The 20,842-nt window shown below is 37.4% G+C and overlaps 2 protein-coding genes across 4 annotated transcripts; one reads left to right on the forward strand and one right to left on the reverse strand.

The window, feature by feature from the left end:
- The first annotated feature begins 218 nt into the window (after window positions 1–218).
- LOC113317949 (protein-lysine N-methyltransferase EEF2KMT-like) lies at window positions 219–4,212 on the forward strand. Of its 3 annotated transcripts, none has more exons than XM_026566056.1 (10): window positions 219–376; window positions 478–547; window positions 633–770; window positions 909–969; window positions 1,073–1,148; window positions 1,698–1,782; window positions 1,997–2,053; window positions 2,994–3,086; window positions 3,376–3,446; window positions 3,617–4,212. In XM_026566056.1, exons 1-10 carry the CDS (start codon window positions 273–275, stop codon window positions 4,089–4,091), a joined length of 1,230 nt encoding a protein of 409 aa, XP_026421841.1. In that variant the 5' UTR covers window positions 219–272; the 3' UTR covers window positions 4,092–4,212. The 3 variants fall into 3 exon arrangements, with proteins under 3 accessions (XP_026421841.1, XP_026421842.1, XP_026421844.1); XM_026566057.1 differs by having other exon boundaries at window positions 478–528; XM_026566059.1 differs by having other exon boundaries at window positions 294–376; window positions 478–533.
- A 260-nt stretch (window positions 4,213–4,472) lies between these two features.
- Window positions 4,473–6,560, reverse strand: LOC113317950 (heat shock factor-binding protein-like). Its single transcript, XM_026566060.1, has 5 exons — window positions 6,425–6,560; window positions 5,167–5,217; window positions 5,051–5,074; window positions 4,926–4,968; window positions 4,473–4,813 (listed from the first exon to the last, which is right to left on the reverse strand). The coding sequence occupies exons 1-5, from the start codon at window positions 6,425–6,427 to the stop codon at window positions 4,689–4,691; spliced, it is 246 nt and encodes an 81-aa protein (XP_026421845.1). The 5' UTR covers window positions 6,428–6,560; the 3' UTR covers window positions 4,473–4,688.
- Window positions 6,561–20,842: the final 14,282 nt, after the last annotated feature.

The raw sequence follows: 20,842 nt of genomic DNA on the forward strand, positions 1-20,842 counted from the left end.
ATTAAAATTAGCCAAACAAGGGTTGTTTGGTCATCGCAAAATTATATAAGATAAGGAATTTTTGATATTACTTATGGGTGACCCATTTTTATCTTATTAGGTGACGTCCCTCTAAAGGAGTGTGACGCCCCAATCAGAGCCTTCATAAAAAAAAAAAAAAAAGTAAGCATATACTTCTAAGTCCTATAAAAAAAAATAAGTAAGCTTTTGATAATCCTTACACTGCACAGCAGCAGCTTTGGGGAAAAACCCAAGGCTAAAGAGATTTTCAAATGGAAGAGATTTCAATGCTTGACCCTGAAACCCTAGAATGTCTCCGTCTCACCTCAGCTTTTCTAGCTATGGAACCTACTCATTGCTTAATTTACTTTGCCAGGTTCTGTCTCGCTCTTCTTCCATAATTTTTGTGATAATATTTGCTAATAATTTACCACTAAATTTGTTCCCTTTTCTTTTTTCAAATTTGGACTGATGTAGGGAATGTGGGAAAGGATTGATCACAAACGAAGTTCAGAATTTCATCTGCCAGTATTGTATTAACAAAATTGGACCTTTATTGGAATCTTAAGTTTACTATAAAAGATTGGACCTTTATTGGAATCTTAAGTTTACTATAAAATACCCCTGTGCAGATGAATGAAGATAACCCGCCGAGTGATTTATATGTGAAGAATTTTCTAAAGAAAGTAATTGTTGAAGTTGAATCGAGTTCTATTGAGGTCTTGGATGAACTGTATGAACACTTTTCTTATTATATGACTTCAGTGAAGGTAATGAGGTTAATACTTCATGACTATCGTTTTCGATTAATAAGTGGTGTTTGTTAATTGTGCTATTGAATTTGAGATTTTGATATTCCAAATCTAAATTTATAAGCTCATAGAAGGTAGTAATTTTAACTTGTGTAGGATGATTTTGAGAGGGGAAACTCAAGGGTTTATAAAAGAGTTTCATTTCTTTTTCCTAATGGTGAGCGTTATTAACTAATTATGTTATTGTCCAGCACATTTTGAATTTTATTAGTTTTTTTTTTTTTTAATACAACTCAGCTTAATTGTTGGTTTCTTTAAAGTCTCAAGTTGTTCAAGAGTAGAGAAAGTCGTAATTCCGCTGCAGTGTTCAGTTAACATGCTTGAAGGAGATACTGGGTATGTGTTACTTATGTTTTGAATCCAATATGTTATTCAATAATACTCTACTTGCAAGGCTTCAACCTTGTACCAAAATTGCTGCTTTCTGAAAATAGCTTACTAATGCGGTCCGTGATAGTACTTTGCATCTTTCTCACCAAATTAGAATGTTGTAGCAATCTAAATGCTTATTTTAGGACGCAATCCTCGTTCTTCTATGTCATGTAAATGATAAACCATATTGCTCTCTCTCTCTCTCTCTCTCATACTCCTTGGACTCATTTTTGGACAAAGTAAACTTGTAATTCTTTAACCCGTAGTTATTGTGTATGGAAGTCTAACCACATTACCTCTTGTTGCAAAATACCAGTTATACATCGTACTCAATTTGGTTTAGCAGCTTCAGGAATGTGTTGTCTAGCAACAAGGTTGTTTGTAGGCCACCACACCTGCAGGTTGATAACTCTGTTGTCAGTTTTGTCATTACTGCCATCAGTATGTATGTTATTTCGTTGAGTAACATTATTATTTCGGTTGAACATAGCTAATGTGGAATGGTCACTGCAGGTGTTCAATTTGGCCTTCAAGCCTTTTCTTGTCAGAATTCGTACTTTCACATCCACACATATTCTCTAATAAATCTTGTTTTGAGGTAAGGCTGATAGTGCTTGATTCATTTGTTCAACGATTATTTAAAGTATCTAGTTCTCTTCTGTTGCTTTGTGAGGTTATAATCTAGCGTGAGTGTTCTAAAGCATTCCTGAGCATCAAAATCTCCTGGTGGAAGACATCATAGCAATAAACATCATCTATACGAGATAAGTGAATGGAATTGAATTGTGATTCTTATGGTTTTGCTGAAACAGGTTGGCTCAGGTGTTGGTTTAGTTGGTATATCTCTTGCTTATGTGAAAGCCTCAAAGGTATGTGATGAAGAGCGGAAGCTTATAATCGAAACAAATGAATTGATAAGATAGGTTAAAAAATTAACCAATTTAGTTTCTTCTACCCTTTAAATAAAGGAAGAACCGAAAAATGGAGATTCTTCTCTCACAACTTGAAAACTTTTACCCAATTGCTTGGAAATTACAAGACTATGAGAGGCATCTTGTTGAATCTCTAGAATAGATAATCTAATTCCACCTAGAGAAAACAATGAGCTTTGAAAGAAGAGAAACTCGTTCTTGTTCATCGTCATACCAAGTTTAAAAGTCTAACTAAAATCCCTATAGTAAATTCTAAGTTAACATCCAATGTAGACCAATATTGGGGACATACTCTGTTTTTGTTTTTTTTTTGTAATTGCTAATTAATATTGATTGGGGACATCTATAATGCATCAGTATGGTATCTGGAAATGTTTGCTTAAGCAGAGTAAATTACTCTGTTAAAACTCTTCGCTACAACTGTGAAGAAAGTTCATGAGATCTAATTTCATTCGATTACCCATTATTGTCAACTTTCTATGATTAGATGGGGCAATGCATGTGGGTCTTTCTAGGCATGGCTTTTTTGTCAGCTATCTATTTAGCTTGATTAAGTCCTATTTTGTGGTGAAATTATGTTATATATCATTATAGGTTTCATATACGTCTGCAGAAAGATTATCCCCCTATTTAACATCAATAATTCATTTTTCCCTCGAGGACCATTTTTGAGTGGGTCTCTAGATTTTCCTCTCTTTAACAGATGATTGATTGGACAAATTACAAATGCAGTTAAGTGCCTCTAGTTGGTCTGTGTCAATGTGCATGATTCGACGCCTTGTCTTATTAGGAGTCCCACTTGAGTTGGATATGAGTTATCATCTATAGTAATTTGGAAAATTGACGCACATCTTTCATTAATGACTTTTTGATACAGGTTATACTGACAGATGGTGATTTGTCAACTTTGGCGAACATGAAGCATAATTTAGAATTGAACCAATTGAAGGTGCAAACTGAGGTGTCACAGGTAAGCATCCAAAATCTTACTCTCGAGTGTATGTATAGAATTATAGTATTGTAATGGATCCAATGTCTTGTCTTACAAACAAGCTGTAACATTTAATTTGATATTTGGAAGCACGGCCATTAGAACTTTGGATAAGGACGATACGGTTCGTTCAAGATTGTTATGACAACACTACTATTGATTACTGTGCAAGATACATAACTTGCAGTCTTGCTGAACAAATTAGAAAAACGTTTGAAAATGATGAGAATATGGGTTTGGTTTCCTGATTTTAGTGTTAATGTTTCAGATTGAATGCAGACACCTTCCATGGGAATCTGCATCAGAGGAAGAGCTCCAAGGATTCAAGCCGGACATTGTGTGAGTGTTCATTCCGTTTCAATGATCTAGCAGAATATCTCCGTCATTTGAACATTGGACCCCCCGAGTCCAGAGGATTCACAAGAATGTCATTGGGTAGAAAAATCTGAAGGTATTTTATTTCCCTACATTGTTTACTCATGTCTTCTATTCATCTTTTATTTTCATAGGTTGGGAGCAGATGTGATTTATGATCCATTATGCTTACCGGATCTCCTTCGAGTTCTTACCAATCTATTGAGCCCAAGGATATCAAACGGTTGCACCAAAGATAAACTTAATGACGCAGATGATGAAGCACTCCTTGTTCTCAAGACAAATTCAAATGACTGCAAGTCAAGGGAATCTGATGATCATGGTAGCTGTAATGGCAACAGATTTGATCCTTCTGAGGGCAAATTAAATTCTAGTAATGAACCAAGTATTGGATCTCAACGTGATGCTTCAAAAGAAAGACAGCCAGTTGCTTACTTGGCTACTGTCGTACGTAACATGGAAACATTCGATTGTTTCATGACATTGGCAAACCAAGCCCAGCTCTCTGTTTTAGATATAACTGAAACCTGCAGACCACTGAATTTGCTTCCATACATGCGGTCATACGATCGAGCAAGTATACGGTTTTTTCGTATCAATTTTTCCTAAACCAACAACGAGATAACTCGGGCGGTCATTGTTGTAACTTGTATGAGAAGTGTTAAATTATGCAACTTTGTTATACTGATCAAGTGTCTCCCATATATCAAGGAATTTTTGCTTTGAATGATCTGAGCTTTTTGGTACATTTCTCATGGAATAACTTTTACAGTTACAATGAATCTTAGATTTGATTTGCATGACGTAAACAGTAAAAATAAATAATCAGTAGTTGCCAATCTAACCTATATGACAGCATTCTGGGGGCATACTTGGGAGTTCAGAAACCAAGTTGCTTCAAGATGATAGACATCAGAAGATTAATGCTAATAAGCAGTGTTGTAGGGTGCTGCTTGACAACAGTACACAAAGATGAACACCTAACTGAACTGAAGAGAAAACGATAGCATGCATAGTCATGAGACTCATGACAATAAAAAATGTACTTCCCAGTTATAAAATTCGTACTAGTCAGGTAGAGACAAATATAAACTGCCCAATGTGTCCATTTACAAGTGTGTAAAACAAAGAAACAACTGCTATCTAATCATAGTAGTGGTAGTACTGCTGATAACCCGATCATCCACTGCACTTAGGTTCAGCTGTTTAAGTAGAAGCATCTTCTGGTTTGATATCTTGACGCTTTGGCTTGGACCGATCCAATTCCATATCGGCTCTGAACTCATTGATGTCCTTCTCTAACCCATCAATTCTGCTACCCATCTCATCAAGTATATTTCTCGTTAAGGAAAACGAAACAAAAATTTCTACTACAAAATGAATGGTTAAAAGAAACCCTATTCTGATACGTGGTGCATCAACTAAAACATGGGCAAAGGATATTTGTTGAAATAATGGTGTCGCACATAGTATCGAGCCTAGATTGCTGCAAAGTGCAAAGAAAACTGGTTTTAAAACTTCATGAAATGTGCCAAATGAGATTAACTGATATATAAGATGAAACTCACCATTTTTTGAACAAGGTCTTGTACCTGAAAAAACATTTTGAAGGCCAAGTAAGAGCTTAGAGTCACTTTCAAATTTGGAGCAAAACGAGAGTGGACGAAATATACAAGATGCTTACAAAGAGAGTCATATCTGCAGCTCTTTGCTGGTCTTCTGAACCCTTCCCTTCCTGGAAGCAGAAGTGCAGAACTAATTAGACCCTACTAATAGTAAACGGAACACATACAAGAATTTCTTAATCACTGAAACACACTAAATTCATCCCAATGTTTTGCTTATATCAATTCAAACAAACAATAGTCGTTGTAGGCAAGTGAAGTTCAGTGGAGCTGATAGCAAAAGGATTCCTGCCCAAAATCAGCACAATAAACTTCTATCCCCATCTTATCAATAGATTAATCAACCTTTCTAAAATTACTCGATATAAAAGAAATGTAACATCTAGTTTCATTGATACGTTTTTGGGTATAGGCCCATCGAAAGACCCTACACTGAGGTTTGATAGAAGAGAATTAATCTTCAAGTAATTCTGGATATAGAACTCCATCCCTAGGAGTTAATCTAGAAGTTGATCTATTTCTATTAGATTGTCGACATACAAGAGTTACTGTTGATCTATTTCTATCCCTTAGAATTACTGTTGTATGAGAAGTTTTAATCTATATGCAAGACGCGAGTTAGTATGTGTAGGTTAAAGGAGAATACTAGAAGAAGAGTGCAGAAGTAAAATGGAAGAAGAGAGAATACAACACCTAGAATAGCGAACACCTTGAAGGTAATGTTGTAAAGGTCTTTCGTAAAAGAAATAAAATTCATGTTCCTATTGAACAATTGTTTAAGTCCTGTTATTCTTCTTGTTTGGTTACCGATATGTTCATCCTATTGGGTCTAGTTTGATCATTCATGGTGCAGAACATTCCTTCATGCTAAAGTGCGTTTCATACGGAGAGCAAATAATCTGAATTTGTTCGAAGGGGTTGATAACAATAGTCTAATCAACTAGTAGTGTAACCAAAAAGTATCGGTGACAGTTACTTTCATCATCAAAACTTTCAATTTGTGGCATCACACGAATTATGTGTTCGAAAAAGGAAAAAAAAAACTACTAGACAATGACCTTAATAAACCTAAATCAACATTCCTGATTTCTATACCCAATTACACTGTTCGACAATGAAAATGATCTAGTTTTGAATGTTCAACATGTTTTATCCTCTTCAATTGAAACCCTAGAAAATATTCAGAAATCCTATTATTATCGAACAATGAAAATTAACAAAAAAAACAAATCAGTTTATGAATTCAAAACTTAAGTGAAAATTCTGCAAATAATTCTGGATAGACGGAAAATTATGGGTTTAAAAATGAGCTCGTACCATTTTTGGTTTCTGAAAACAGATTTTGGTGTCCTTCGATCTCCAGATGTTGATGTTGGTTGGTTAGGGCGAAATGTAAGAATCCTGAAACTAGTTTAACTTCGCGAATTTATTGCGTCACCTTGTTTATTTCCACCACGTGGCAGGATAATCTTTCATAACCTATAGATTTCGAAGTAACCAAGTGGCGGGAAATATTCACTGCACAATATTACATCAAACCTGACAGTTTAAAACCACCGGTTAATTGGGGCCCAAAAAACAATTAGGGACCTCACCTCACACTAGAGGACAAAAAAGACACCCAAACCTAATTTCAATAACCCCTTATCCAAATATTTTAGGTAATGGCTAATTTATCCTTATTTAATTAGTCATAATTTTATTTAATTAGTGATAATTTTATTTAATTAGAGTTTAATTATTTATTTCTTAACTTTTCAATAATTTTGTTTGCAATTTTTTTTACCTGCCCATATTTGTATGGAAAGTCGTCACGGTATTGTAGAGTCGTTATTGTTTAACGACGACTCTTCGTCATGGAACAATAATGACTCTACAATAACACTCCAATACCATGTCTCTAAAACGTCGTTATTGTTTTAGTGACGACTTTAGAGAGTCGTTATGATTTCAATGACGACTCTACAATAACGACACTTTAGAGTTGTCATTGAAACATAACAACTCTTTAGAGTCGTCATTAAAACAACAACGACTCTACCATGTCTTTTACCAGTCGTTATTTAAATATATATATGTATGTTAAAAAAAATATATCAATAGGGTTGACACGTGTCACCATCCTAAGGGTTGGGGTAATCTAGTCTTTTCCTTATATCAAGACACCCCTTATTCACCTCCCATGGGTGGGGATAAGAATCCAGGGCCGCTAATTGTTTTTTGGGGCCCCCAATTAATCAGTGTTTAAAATCCTGGCTAGTTTGGGGCATAGTGTGTGAATTTCTTCAACCAATCTAAAGATAAGGATATGGGGTGTCTAAAAGATGGTAAAATATTAAATTAACTTTTAAAGAAACCTTAATTATTCTACCACAAATACATATACAAAATCATAATTACTTAATTAAAAAAAATACAAAAATCATTAATCAAAACTCAATTTTTTTTTAAATTTCCGTCAAAATCAAAACTAAAACCTAATCGATCACAAACAACAATTGAATTCTATTTTTATTTTATTTTGTGGGTTTTGAAAAAAAAACTCGAAAACAAACAATTCAAGTGATTGAGTTAAATCCCTTTAATACATTCCTTCTAAGAGGAACTCAACAATGATTTACCTATAAATCTTTGAAATTCACTCATCATATTTTCTGAAAATCCACCCAGAATCGGTTTATGTGTGCACTATGTTACTCCGATTGTAGTTGTTGTTACAAGCAATCGGTTTATATTGTACCCCTACATAAACAGATTCTGGGTTGATGTGACGATCATCAACCACAATCGGTTTACGGTAATGCAAGAATCAGATTTTTCTTGTATCTTTATAATCCGATTATGACTGTTGACGACTATTTTTTTTTTCCTGAGTAAAGAGGATAGCCTATTCTCTATCATACACTACCTTATTCAAAGAAATCTTTCTCCATTGTTAATTTTTTTCATTTGAAGATGTCAAGTTTGAAAAAGTTGGGGTACAACAACCACACCCAATATTTCGCTTAGCAATCTGTATGGACAAACTCCAATATACTTTCTAGAGAATCAACTAGACAGTCAGACTCAATCTAGATAAAAAGTATATCAAAGAGTTTATATCTCAATCTCTCGATTTGATATATACTCAAGCAAATAGAAATCTGCGAGTCTTTATCAAATACTAGAGAGATAACTTGGATGGTACCAAAGACCAATATCCAAGTGTCAATCAATTTAAATCAATAACCAAAAGGTCGGATATTCTAATTGATTGAACAACGCACAACCTGTGATATTTCAATTATATACAAAATATAATGCGGAAAAGAAATAACACAGACACCAGAATTTTGTTAACGAGGAAACCGTAAATGCAGAAAAACCCCGGGACTTAGTCCAGTTTGAACACACACTGTATTAAGTCGCTACAGACACTAGCCTACTCCAAATTAACTTCGGTCTGTACTGTAGTTGAACCCCAATCAATCTCACACTGATCCAAGGTACATTTATGCTCCTACGTCTCTGATCTCAGCATGATGCTACGTACTTGATTCCCTTAGCTGATCTCACCCACAACTAAGAGTTGCTACGACCCAAAATCGAAGACTTTAATAAAAAAATCTGTATCACACAGAAAATTCTACGGTAATAGATAAATCTGTCTCCCACGAATATACCTACGAGTTTTGTTACGTCTTTTGATAAATCAAGGTGAACAGGAACCAATTGATAAACCAGACTTATATTCCCGAAGAACAGCCTAGTATTATCAATCACCTCACAAAAATCTTAATCGACGCAGCGAAAAAAGATATTGCGGAATCACAAACGATGAGACGAAGTGTTTGTTATTTCTTTTATATCTTGCCTATCGGAGATATCAATCTCAAGCCAATTATTACAATTGTACTCGTACGATAGAAACAACAAGATCAGATCACACAACTACAAGAAAGTAATATCGGTCTGGCTTCACAATCCCAATGAAGTCTTTAAGTCGTTAACCTGGTTTAGAAGAAGAAACCAAAGGTTAAAGGAGAATACTCTATCTTAGCACAACTAGTATCACGCAGAAGGTGTGGGGATTAGGTTTCCCAGTTGTTAGAGTTCTCCCTTGTATAGTCTTTCAAATCAGGGTTTGCAATCAATGTTAGTTTGGTAACAAAGCATTCAATATTCACCGTTAGATGAAAACCTGATTAGATTCAAGCTAATATATTTCAACCGTTAGATCGAAAATTAGCTTGTTACACACAAATGAAATGCACGTTTCTAGGATTGTGTAACCGTACCCAAACTTGTACATTTGTTGGTTCAACAATAGTCAACCAAATGGTTAGCCATATGATCACTTTCATATCAACCATATTCTTCTTCACCATAACTAGTTCAAGAAATGAACTAGTTAGAGAGTTGTTCAATTGCAAGGAAATCTTATGTAACTACACAAGACACAATTGAAGCAAAAACGATTTGATTCACTTGAATCGGTTCATGAACTATATAGCCACGATTTGCAATTTGCATTACTTAGTTTATATAAGAATAAGTTCACAAACATCATTTTTAGATATAACCTACTCAAGTCCGCGGACTGGGTTCGCGGACTTAAGTTCCCGGACGGAGTTCACAAACTCCAGCAGAATTTCTCGGGTCGAGAACTTCCGCCAGTTCGCAGACTTGGCTCACGCCACTATTCCGGTTCTCTTAATCAACAAAGTTTGCAAACTTCGGTTCAAGGAATAAGGACTTATACATATATGTGTTTCCACAACAATGCTTATATTCTCCAATGGTTATATAATTCTAAACTCTCATTTCAATCATTGAAACATTCTTAGAGGACGTTGATATTCTATATTTGTTATTCACAAACTATTTTTCGTCAAAGTAAGCAATTTTCAAAGTGATTGAAACTTGTCATGACTTTCGTCACTAGGTAAAGATGAACTTGGATAAATCGAAAGCTTACCAACACATATTTCGAGAAATATATAGGCGAGATAAACTCGGCTTGAAATAGCAAATGTGTATAATCTAAGTCTATACAGCAAAACGACTTTTGTCTCAAGATAGAAGATAAATAGATTTTTGAGTGATAGATAAGTTCAAGTCTCCACATACCTTTTAGTCGATGAAGATCCACTGGTTCCTTGAGTAGTCATACGTCTTGTATGATGATTGCCATGGAGTTCTTGAGCTCAACTATACTTTCTATCCTAGTCCGAGACCTTAGCTATAGTAGACTAGAAATCAAGACTTATAGTTTTGATCACTCACATTGACAAACATGTTTGAGATAGCAACGCATGCGAGTTCGACCGAGAAATGCTCTAATAAAGTTCATCATCATCAACTACCAATTCAATCGAACACATACTTAGAAGATGCAAGCGAACAACCAAATGAATTGCGGCAATGGAAGAAGAGATACGCAAAATAAGCGAACAAGCAACTACAAACGCAACTTCGTCTTCATCACCTAACAAATATATAAATATGATGGATGAAATGTTAAGCAAACAAATAACTAGAAAACAAACCATATCATCGTCATCGGCTGCGGCAAAATATGAAGAGAAACTCAAGGTAAAGAAACGAGGTCAAGATCAATTCCAGCTAAGGAAAAAATTGAAGGATGTTGAGGAAGACAACGAATGGGTTAGAAATTTTTACATTGTCAAGGATCTTCCCGAGGATCAACAAGATCAGAGTATATTTTGGCTTCAAGTTTGTTGGGGTCCTTTCGTTAAACAGACAAGCAAGAAACCACGCTATAATTATGAACCAACACACATTTGTTCAAAGACGAATCATGTTAGGAAATTATGCCTCAAGTACAACGAGTTTCTCGCTAGACACAAAGGAAACGAGTTCGCGACACAAGATGAATATACCACTTGGAGAGGAGAGCGGTTTTATCATTTCGAAGAGGCATTGATAGTTGAAGATCACAATAAGAAATAAACATGTGCTAGTGATGGCTGTCGTAAGTGCAATCAAATTAATAATCTTATTTCCACACAATTAACTGGTAATATAATGGAAGTAAGGATCGTTCCCATGAAGAGAAGTGAGTTTTAGTTGTCAAAGTGTCACAAAGGGGGGGGTTTTGTTTTAGATTTCGAACAAAGTAAATAAAAGTAATTGAAAATAGTAAGTTGTAAGAAATAGAGAGAGATATGATCGACGAATCCTTCTTCGTTAATAAACCTTCAATGAGTTATTATAGTTTCCTACTCGTTGTTAATCATAGATTATCACCAACCGTGGAATAACAGTTAGATCCGTGTTATCCCCTGAATTCCTTATATCACTGGATACGGAAGTTCTCGCCTACCGGGTTCTATTCACTCAAACCACCTAGTACTAGATCACTCAAGGTGTAATTTAGTCGAATGCTTTATCTTTTGTGAATTTATAGGTTGATCCTAGTAGTTAGACTCTTAGATCAAGGTCCACTTTTTAGTGTTGTTTATACACACAATCGCTCCACAGAATCCCTCTGCAAGGTGTTTGGTTCTCTACTTGTGTACAAGTTATTCGACGATTACTTATCTCCTAACGCAATACCAGCAATAGATTGAATTAACAAATCAATTTAGTTGGCCACCTAAACAATCTATCAATCAATCATAAATATTCAAATAGTATAAACAATCGATAATCATATGAAGAACTTCAAAGTAGATTAATATAATAACTCAAATCTTGTTTACAACTTAGAATTCATCCTCAATCAATAGGTGTTTAGCTACTCATGGATGTAGAAACATCCATGATATACATATGAGAAAAGTTTAGATATATCGTTACGATTGAGAATCACTCTGAAACCCTAGCTTTCGCTCCGTGTGATTTTTCTCCTCCCCAAGACTTACAATTTCGTGACTTATTGATGTGATATGATTTTACATAACCTAACACCTTTTTATAGGTGTACATTGCTTGGTCTTCACGTATTTAGTTCGGTTCAAGAACCCGACCCGAAAACACGAAATAGCGACTCCGAACGTTCCCTTAGGCCTTCCAAGGTATGAATACACGTTTTCCTACTTGCTAAGTACGCGTACCAGTACGCGAACTTCAAATTCCAGTAGAAATTTTCGGAATTAAAGTATGCGTACCCGTCCGCATACTTTACTGTCTTCGGTATTCGATAAAAGCTTGTTTTGGCCACAACTTCTTCGTCCGAACTCGGAATGACCTCATTATTTTTGCATTCTTTTTATCTTTCAATTCTATTCTAGATGATGATGAGAAATACTTAATTTGAATAAGTTAAGATCGGTATTTGGCCCTTCTCTTGATTTTGAGCGTTTTGCTCCTTTTCGTCGCACTTCTTCAACTTCTCTTGGACTTGGGAACTTGGATACTTGGAATACTTCTCTTACTAGGTGTTTTCAGAACATTGTAGCTCCTTTTTTGATGATTCACCTAATAGAGGCAAATAAGAGCAAACAAGAGTAATAATACGAAAATATGCAAGAATAATAGCTAAAACAAGTATGGAATGGACACTAAAATCATATGAATTATGCACTTATCATCTAGTTTCAATTTTAAAAGTTTACCAAAAGTGGAAATGTTCCACAGTCGGATCATGTTAGACCATGTAATCCGATTATTGAATTAAAAATTGTTTATTTTTCTGTAACTTATTTTTTACCAAAATATGGTTACATTGTCGTCCACAACCGATTCTAAATGAATCCCAGACAAGTTTTGTTCAGAATCGGTTTATAATAATTCCAACGTAAACCGATTCTTGTTTGAATTCAGAATCGGTTTATAATAATTCCAGTATAAACTGATTCTGAAAAAGCTGGAGCTTACTACCTTCAAAATCGGACTTTAAAAACGTATTAGAAAACCGATTATGTTACAAATTTCATAAGTCCGACGTACCCAAAAAAGACAAATCACTTTCATTCATTAAGATTGGTTCAGTTTGCAATATAATATATGAAAGCGGCAAAATATAAGCATTTGATAGTTCAAGTTCTTAATAAAAGGAAAATACTCATTCCAACACTTGGAGACCCTTCACTTGATCCGGCTCGACTAACTATTCCCATTGCTTCATGTTGGGCTCGTATGTTTCAAGCCATTTCTTGGTGAGTTCTGAGTCATACTGAAACCTATACAACGGTGGAATTGACAATCTTTACGTAGCCAAATACCAATATAATGTATGTTGTTAGGGTTGAATAAAACGATTATCCGATCCTTAAGTTATTCATCCCAAACGGTGTACTTGGGAGCGTATGTAAAATATGTTCCCTGACCAAATAAATGAACAACGCAACTCCACGTTTCCGTCAGGGGATGATCACATAAAGGCATGCAGCATGCTTATCCAATACTCAGCGGTAATTGGTTCATTCCCCTTTGGCCGTTATACACTAGCAACCATTTCATCAAATCTCACTTCTTTATCCTTTCTTGATCCTTCATTCATCATCGAAGTGTAAAAATACTTGTCATCTTGTAGGCGTAAGGCCATCGTATTTCTAAAATATTGGCATTGGGTTAGGTTCTCATCATCTGCCAAACTTATATGAGCTATTTGTTCCGATGCAACGTGATAACCACAATTTCCATCTGCATCCACATCGTCAGTAGATAAAACATAGGGCTTAATGAATTCAGGAAGTTTCGAATAATACTCCTCGAATATGGTGTAACATGTTCGATGGGGTCTACCTCGTTCATCCCTAGGCGTGCTTCCATCACCAAGAGCGGCCCTTAGAGTCAGCATAGAACCCATTTGTCTTTCTTGTCCCTTCCATGCACGTATCCTTCATACTCGTGTTGTACTCGCTTGACTCTCTTGATGAGGAACAATTAGATTGCTTGGCTCATCGTTTATTGTAGGCGCTTGACTTTCTTGAAAAGGATCGATTGGATCCTCATGTTGCGAATGAGCGGTTGGATCATTTGAAAGAACTATATGTGCGCTACTTGTCCCGCTTTCTCCCTTCTTTGGTCGACCCCTTTTCCTCTTAGACGGTGCCTCTTCATGCTCAATTTATGAAGGAACGATTGTATAATTTGTCTTGGCTTGTGCGCTACTTGTCCCGCTTTCCCCCTTCTTTGGTCGACCCCTTTTCTTTGGAACCTGCGCTTCTTTATATTTAGCGTTTTCATACTCATGTTGAGAAAGGTTTCTTTTGTGACTCAACGGGTTTCTTTGGTACTCATTGCAACCTTAAACTCTTTCCTTTCTTCCTTCCTATCCATGTTGGTAGGTGGTCTACCCGTCGGCGGTAGCACCGTTGGTTCTCCAACCGGTACCATATGAGGGTTAGCGGCTAGTTTTAAGTCGTACATCAAAACTTGTCATGCCAAGCGATCCTTTTTTGCGAATTTCTCGATGATTTCTCTTCCAATATCCGTCTCCACAAAGGATTCGAGTGGTTCTTCGGTTGGGGGTGGTTTGAAAGTTAGTTGCTTCCAAAACGAATCAATGATATTGTTGATCGTGGATTTTCGACAAAGGTCAAAATCGTAAAATCATGATACACATGTTTCTGGCACGGCTTCCGGCATGTGATGATTCATATTTTACGAGACATGATGAATATGTTTCTCGAAAGGCCTCCACTAACTGAGCATTCGATACCTCGCATTTCATCATGCCCTCTATGTAGAATAACATAATTGGGAAGTTCTATGTAAGGTTGAGAGCAATAGCGCCTTCAGGACGTCGGTGACTCGTTGTTCCCTGACTACATAGAGACACTCCTATCTACATAGAAGAATGATTGGTAGGTTCTCCGTAAGATTGAGAGCAATAACGCCTTCAGGACGTCGGTGACACTCACTGTTCCCTGACTATGTAGAGAGACCGTGTATAGATCCAGGAGGTTCTCTGTAAGATTGAGAGCATTAACGCCTTCAGGACTTCGGCAACACTCGTTATTTCCTGACTGTGCACCTTTCAGAACGGTTATGACGCTTTAACTGGCTAATATCCCTTCTGCAATAGATTAATTCTACCGTGACATTCACCACTGAATTCCTAGAAGATAATCTATTTTATCTCATTACTCATATTTCATGATCGAATCCACCGCTGATCTCATGGAATAGTAATAGATAATCTCATTACTCCGATTTCATTATCGAATCCACAGTTGATCTCATGGAATAGTAATAGATAATTTCATTACTCCGATTCTGTGGTCGAATCCAAGATCCCATGGAATGGTAATACTCGTTTTATTATTCCGAATTCATGGTTGAATCCACGGCTGATCCTATGGATTGATAATAAATAACTATTCACTTTTATTACTCATTTTCATGAACTAGTAATAAATACTCAACAACCGGGCATCTGGACTATCACTGAGTAAGCCCCACAAATTGTGCAAGTGTACTAAACAATGGTGCACGAACGAGCACCCAAATGCACGAACGAGCATTCAAAAATATGGACAGATGAGGAATCCTACACAGAATAGGAGAGAGAAAATATTATTAAAATAATAAAGTGACGCCTATGGGACTGGGCCCATCGGACGGCCGGTCCCCCACGCCCTTTTTCCTTTATTTTAACTATGCTATTATTTTCATGAACTCATGAAAACTCCTTTATTCTAGCATTTTTCCTTGTTTGAGCAAAACTCATGGTTTCTCCATATTTTCACAATTTCATGAAAAATAATAAAAATAGGGAAAGGTGTTGCGGGATCGTGCAACCTAGCCAACCGGCCATGCCCTAGCCGTGGCCGGTCCCACACCTTACAATCCCTAGTCTTTCATAATTATTATTTCCCTCATCTCATGAAACTCCTCCGTTTGAGCAAAATATCATGATTTCTTCATATTTTCTCAAATATTGCTCAAACCATGAAAAAGCCAAAAACCCAGATGGTCACATGACCGACTAGGCTACTCGCACCAAATATTAAAATATTATTATTTTAATATTTTCCAAATTTTGATCAAACGAGCAAAAGTTATACTTGCTCATTCGAGCAAAATCAAGAATTTCAGTCAAAGATCGAACTCTTCTGAAAATTCAAAATATTGCTCAAACGCACATCAGAAAATACCGAAGCTCTCAGGACTGAGACACGGACATTATGGTGATACGGTCATGCTTCCTTGACCGACCAAGGCCGGCCCTAAGGCTTGCAAGGAGCCGGTCCCACATATTCTTATAATTTTGACCTAATTTGCTCAATTGCTCATATTAGGTCCAAACTCTTTCCAACCAACTTGAAATTTGCTCAAATGACCATCCTCTGGTCCCACGACCACCAAGGGATGGTTTTATGCCCTCTTGATCGGTCTATCACCTTTCCATAATTAGGTTTTATCACCTAATGTGCAATCGAGCACCATTTCAATAAATGATGAAACCGGCATTTAATCATCATTCTTTCACCAACTGGCCAACTAAGGACCTGGTGCACGCTCACTCGAGCACTTGGGTGCCACATGGACTCCCTCATTCCGTGTGGTCGGTCCCTCCTCATTCATGACCTATTTTCAACAATTCATCAATTGACGAACAATTGATCAAAAATTAGGGTTTTGAACAAACGCTCCACAAAATCATCATTCTGAGCAAGTTCAAACACTAATAAATTTATGTCAATCAACATATGAATTAATTATATAATATTCAATAGTATACCAATATTTTAATTAATATTTTATTGGGTCACGTCACCAATAAATAATTTGTCGAATTGAGCAATACTTGCACAGTTACTCGAATATTGATCCAACTATCAATATTCAGTAATTTATCAGTAATTCGTCGAATATTGATCCAACTATCAATAATCAGTAATTCGTCGAACTGAGCAATACTTGCTCAGTTGCTCAAATATTGATCCAACTATCAATATTCAGTAATTCGTCGAACTGAGCAATACTTGCTCAGTTGCTCAAATATTGATCCAACTATCGATATTCAGAGGCTCCGTTGCTCGAATTTATAATATTTGCTCAAACGAGCAATATCTAAGAACGTCTAACATGTTCAATCCATGAATCATCGAGCATTCGATCACTCATGCTCGATTCAACAAAACTTAGACTAAGTAGTCAACAACTGACTAATAAAATACACGTTTGTCATGCAGACTCCATGATTCATGAGACATAAATCACGTCACAAGGGGGGATATCAATTAGGGTTTTGGTCTGGCGGCCTACGGCAGTTGGATTCATCCACGATGAGAAATGTGAGTAAGTCGTGCAAATGCTTGAAAGAGTTAGAAAAGTAGTGGGTGGACAGTTAACCAAGTCTCTGCACGACCTGGAACTGGTTTCACCACGATTTCCCACTTCCCCACTCTTTCACTCAAGAAACCGTCACACTTACAGGGATCAAGGTGTTTATTGTTCTGACAATATAAATAAGTTTCTGAATCCATGATTGAAGGACAACATTCGTTTTTACACGAAAACATTCGTCTACACAGAATTTCTCGAGCAATTACTCTCAAGAATTCATCAATCAACCAGAATTTATTCGAACTCATCAGTTCACATAAACTTGCAGAAACATTCAACACATCCACAATCCTTGATCATCATTGATCCCAGACAATTCTCAGCTTCCCTCCTACAGATCAACCCATTTCCCTCTCTGCGACCGAATTGACTCTGGAACGGCCATTGAATTGGTTTAGGCCGGAGTCCTACAGATTGATCTCTCGAATCTAAGCACTCCCTTTGCAGTGCATTTGTGTGAGGTTGAACAGTTTTCTCGGTTGAGGAGTCTCGACAACACGCTCGTCTCTTCAATTCCTTGAAAAACCAGCAAATCGTTTTCCCCCATCTACAGATTGGCGACCACGGTGGGAGATTAATTTCTCGGTTGCAATCTCAAACTTTCACAAAATGGTTGATCTTAGGTCATTACAAATCCTAACAGAAACAACGCTAGCACTAGCAACAGCGGCGGTACTCCAGAAATTACTCCTGCTTCCAACAACGGTGCTGGTGATACCATTCCTCCTCAAACCAACAAAGGAACCTACAGGCTTCATCACCATCTTTTCATCGTCATCAACCTCCATATCCTGCTTCTACACAAAGAATTCCTCTCTCGAAGGGCTACACTTCCCCAACGTTCACACTATATAACGGAACATGGAATGTTCGAGAAAAAGTTTCTCGATTCCTGGAGGCACTAGGAGAGCATGAACACAACCATGTCGTCCGTCAAGAAATTCTCGAAATCTCTGACAGGTACAACAACATTGCACCTGGGATCATCGCTAGTTGGGGAGAAATGTTTAATGCTTTCTACCGGAAATACTTCTTTGTCTCAGAGCAGATTACTCTCTCTGACTTAGGAAGAATGTCTCAGAAGAGCAATGAACATTCAAACGATTGTGTGAAGAGGTTCAGAATCCAAGCTTTGGATTGTCATGACCCGAATGTCACTGAACAACAACTGGTGGACTTGTGCATCAACGGAACGATCCCGGTCTACAGAGCCTTGCTGGAAAATCTCTGGTTCCATACTTTCTCAGAGCTTCATGAAGCAGCCAAACGATCAGCGACTACTGCACCTGGTTTAATGGAATGAGCAAAGTCTGCAAGGTGGAGGAACCTCGAAGCAGCCGACGCCTAGTCAACAATCAGAACAATCTCCATCCTTTAACTAACGTTGTTGCCGAAAGGAATGAAAGGAAAGCCGAGACACAGCATCAAAGCGCTTCTCCAAAATCCCAGGCTCCTCTGAAGGCGCGAAGAAAAGATAACCAATCCTGAAATGCACAAACCTCGACCCGGCATCAATGAACGGGGAAATGATCAGACAGACTCAAACTTCTCTTCTCATGAAGGAGTGATCGAGTTACTGGAAGTCTGGGTTCAATATGGTGCAATCATATTGTCGTTCATCAGGAGAGATCCAACTGAAGAAGAAATGGAGAATCCCGGGTACTGCCTTCATAGGTTCATCGATCATCCAACAAGTAACTGCAATATTTTGAAGCACATCTTCAAATATAAGCTTGATCCACAATAGATTCAACTGGGGACTGAAGGAGTACACAAGAATCATCTCCCAATCAGAACCTTTACACTCTCTGAACAACCAGTCAAAGAAACAGTTCAATCGTTGATCGAGCATATCTGTGAAATTGCTCTATCTGTCTAAGGCACAAAGGAAAAACATGTTCACAACATTAAATTACATTGTGTCAGATGTTTGTCCATCCCGAAAATACTCCTTGAACCTTAATCCACGGACAAGGAGATGTTCGACTAGGAACTGCTTACCACAGTCCATCTCAGAGGAAATGAATTCGGAAGAATGTTGATCGATGCTGACACCACCATCAATATCATTCCACTAAAAACCCTCAGAGCCGCAGGCATCATTCGACAAGAAGCTACTCGTGATCCCATCTCAATCAGAGACCTCGAAGGAACACTCGGAAATACTTATGGCTACATCACTCTCAAAGTGAACATAAGTTCAACCTGGACATAAACCAAGTTTCACATAATCGGGAAGATCCGGGATATGACATGTTCTTCAGATGAGCGTGGATCCACGCTGAAAATATGGGTACTGACATAGTGCCTTTGGTTGCACATCTCTCCAACGAAGAAAGTTCTGATCCAGAAGATTTGGCGTACGTTCCATCATCAGAGCACTTGGAGGAAGTTCGAACTTTGACGAGGTTGAAACAAGAACCTGCAAAAGATTCATAGACATTCATCAAGAGGTTTCGCACTCAGGCAAGTCTCATTCCTTCCACGTCTATGTCATTTACTTCCTCACATGCTATCCTAGCATAGGGACTCAATTATTCTAGCAACTCCGCAATTGCAAGACGAATGGTAGCTTCACCGCATTAGTATTTTACCAAGTGGTTGAATCTGACATTTCTCGGAATCGAGCACTGAGACGTTCATTACTGAGATAATGTCCAAGCATGGCAAAGAACACTTTGGGCGTTTTTCCATAGCCTTGCAGGAGTGTCCATGTGTGCCACAAAATCAGAAAGCTCTGATGACTGCACAAGTGTTGAATCTCACTACCGCAACGAAAAGGATGCTGAATCAACAGAAGATACTCAAGACCGAGACGATCAAAGCTAAGACATTCGGTGCTTAAGGGATATGACGCTTCAACTCTAAAGCATCTAAAAAGCCTTTAAATTGTACTCCCAATCAAAGAGTACACCTCCTATAATGGCGCATCTAGCTTCAGCACAAATATCTCAACGATGACACACTGATTCAACACCAGCGCAATCAAAGTGTAACTAAACTACAAACGATAAGTCTTCAATATCCCATGATAAGACTTCTGAAGCAGATGCAACATCATTCATCCATGGATGGCACAAACTCCTCAACATACACCGGGGACTTAATTTTATTCGAGAAATCGATTCAAATCAATTTCAATAAATGTTATCCACATAACAAGTTCTTGCAACCTATGTGGTTTCATGAAACTTCATCAACGGGACCTCTCTACATCACAAGCCCCTGCACGACTGAAGAACTTCCTCTCTTCACCAATCACATCCAGAATGAAGAACTGCTACTGCTATTGACTGCAACAATGTCGACTCACTGACGGAGCCGGTTTGTAGTAAAGTCATAGTGTTCAGGAGAATTCAAGTTGAATTCCCAGTACACTTTCATCTTAGGTATGCTCAACCCACCAACTAGTTCGTGAATATAAAAGGCTCACTGGATGGAGGAGCAAAGGCTATGTCAATAATCATGGTTCTAGCCTTTTCGGTCTCTAGA

The sequence above is a fragment of the Papaver somniferum genome, chromosome 10 (genome assembly GCF_003573695.1).
Source record: "Papaver somniferum cultivar HN1 chromosome 10, ASM357369v1, whole genome shotgun sequence".
Lineage (NCBI taxonomy): Eukaryota > Viridiplantae > Streptophyta > Magnoliopsida > Ranunculales > Papaveraceae > Papaver > Papaver somniferum.

What these genes read in the sequence shown, in the direction of transcription:
- LOC113317949 (XM_026566056.1), top strand. Translation starts at nt 273, where the DNA reads ATGGAAGAGATTTCAATGCTTGACCCTGAAACCCTAGAATGTCTCCGT. An exon ending in ATTATATGACTTCAGTGAAG is followed by an intron (nt 771 to 908) that starts GTAATGAGGTTA and finishes TAACTTGTGTAG; the next exon opens with GATGATTTTGAGAGGGGAAA. An exon ending in CTTATGTGAAAGCCTCAAAG is followed by an intron (nt 2,054 to 2,993) that starts GTATGTGATGAA and finishes TTTTTGATACAG; the next exon opens with GTTATACTGACAGATGGTGA.
- LOC113317950 (XM_026566060.1), bottom strand. An exon ending in CTGCAGATATGACTCTCTTT is followed by an intron (nt 5,075 to 5,166) that starts GTAAGCATCTTG and finishes ATGTTTTTTCAG; the next exon opens with GTACAAGACCTTGTTCAAAA. An exon ending in AAGACCTTGTTCAAAAAATG is followed by an intron (nt 4,969 to 5,050) that starts GTGAGTTTCATC and finishes TGCACTTTGCAG; the next exon opens with CAATCTAGGCTCGATACTAT.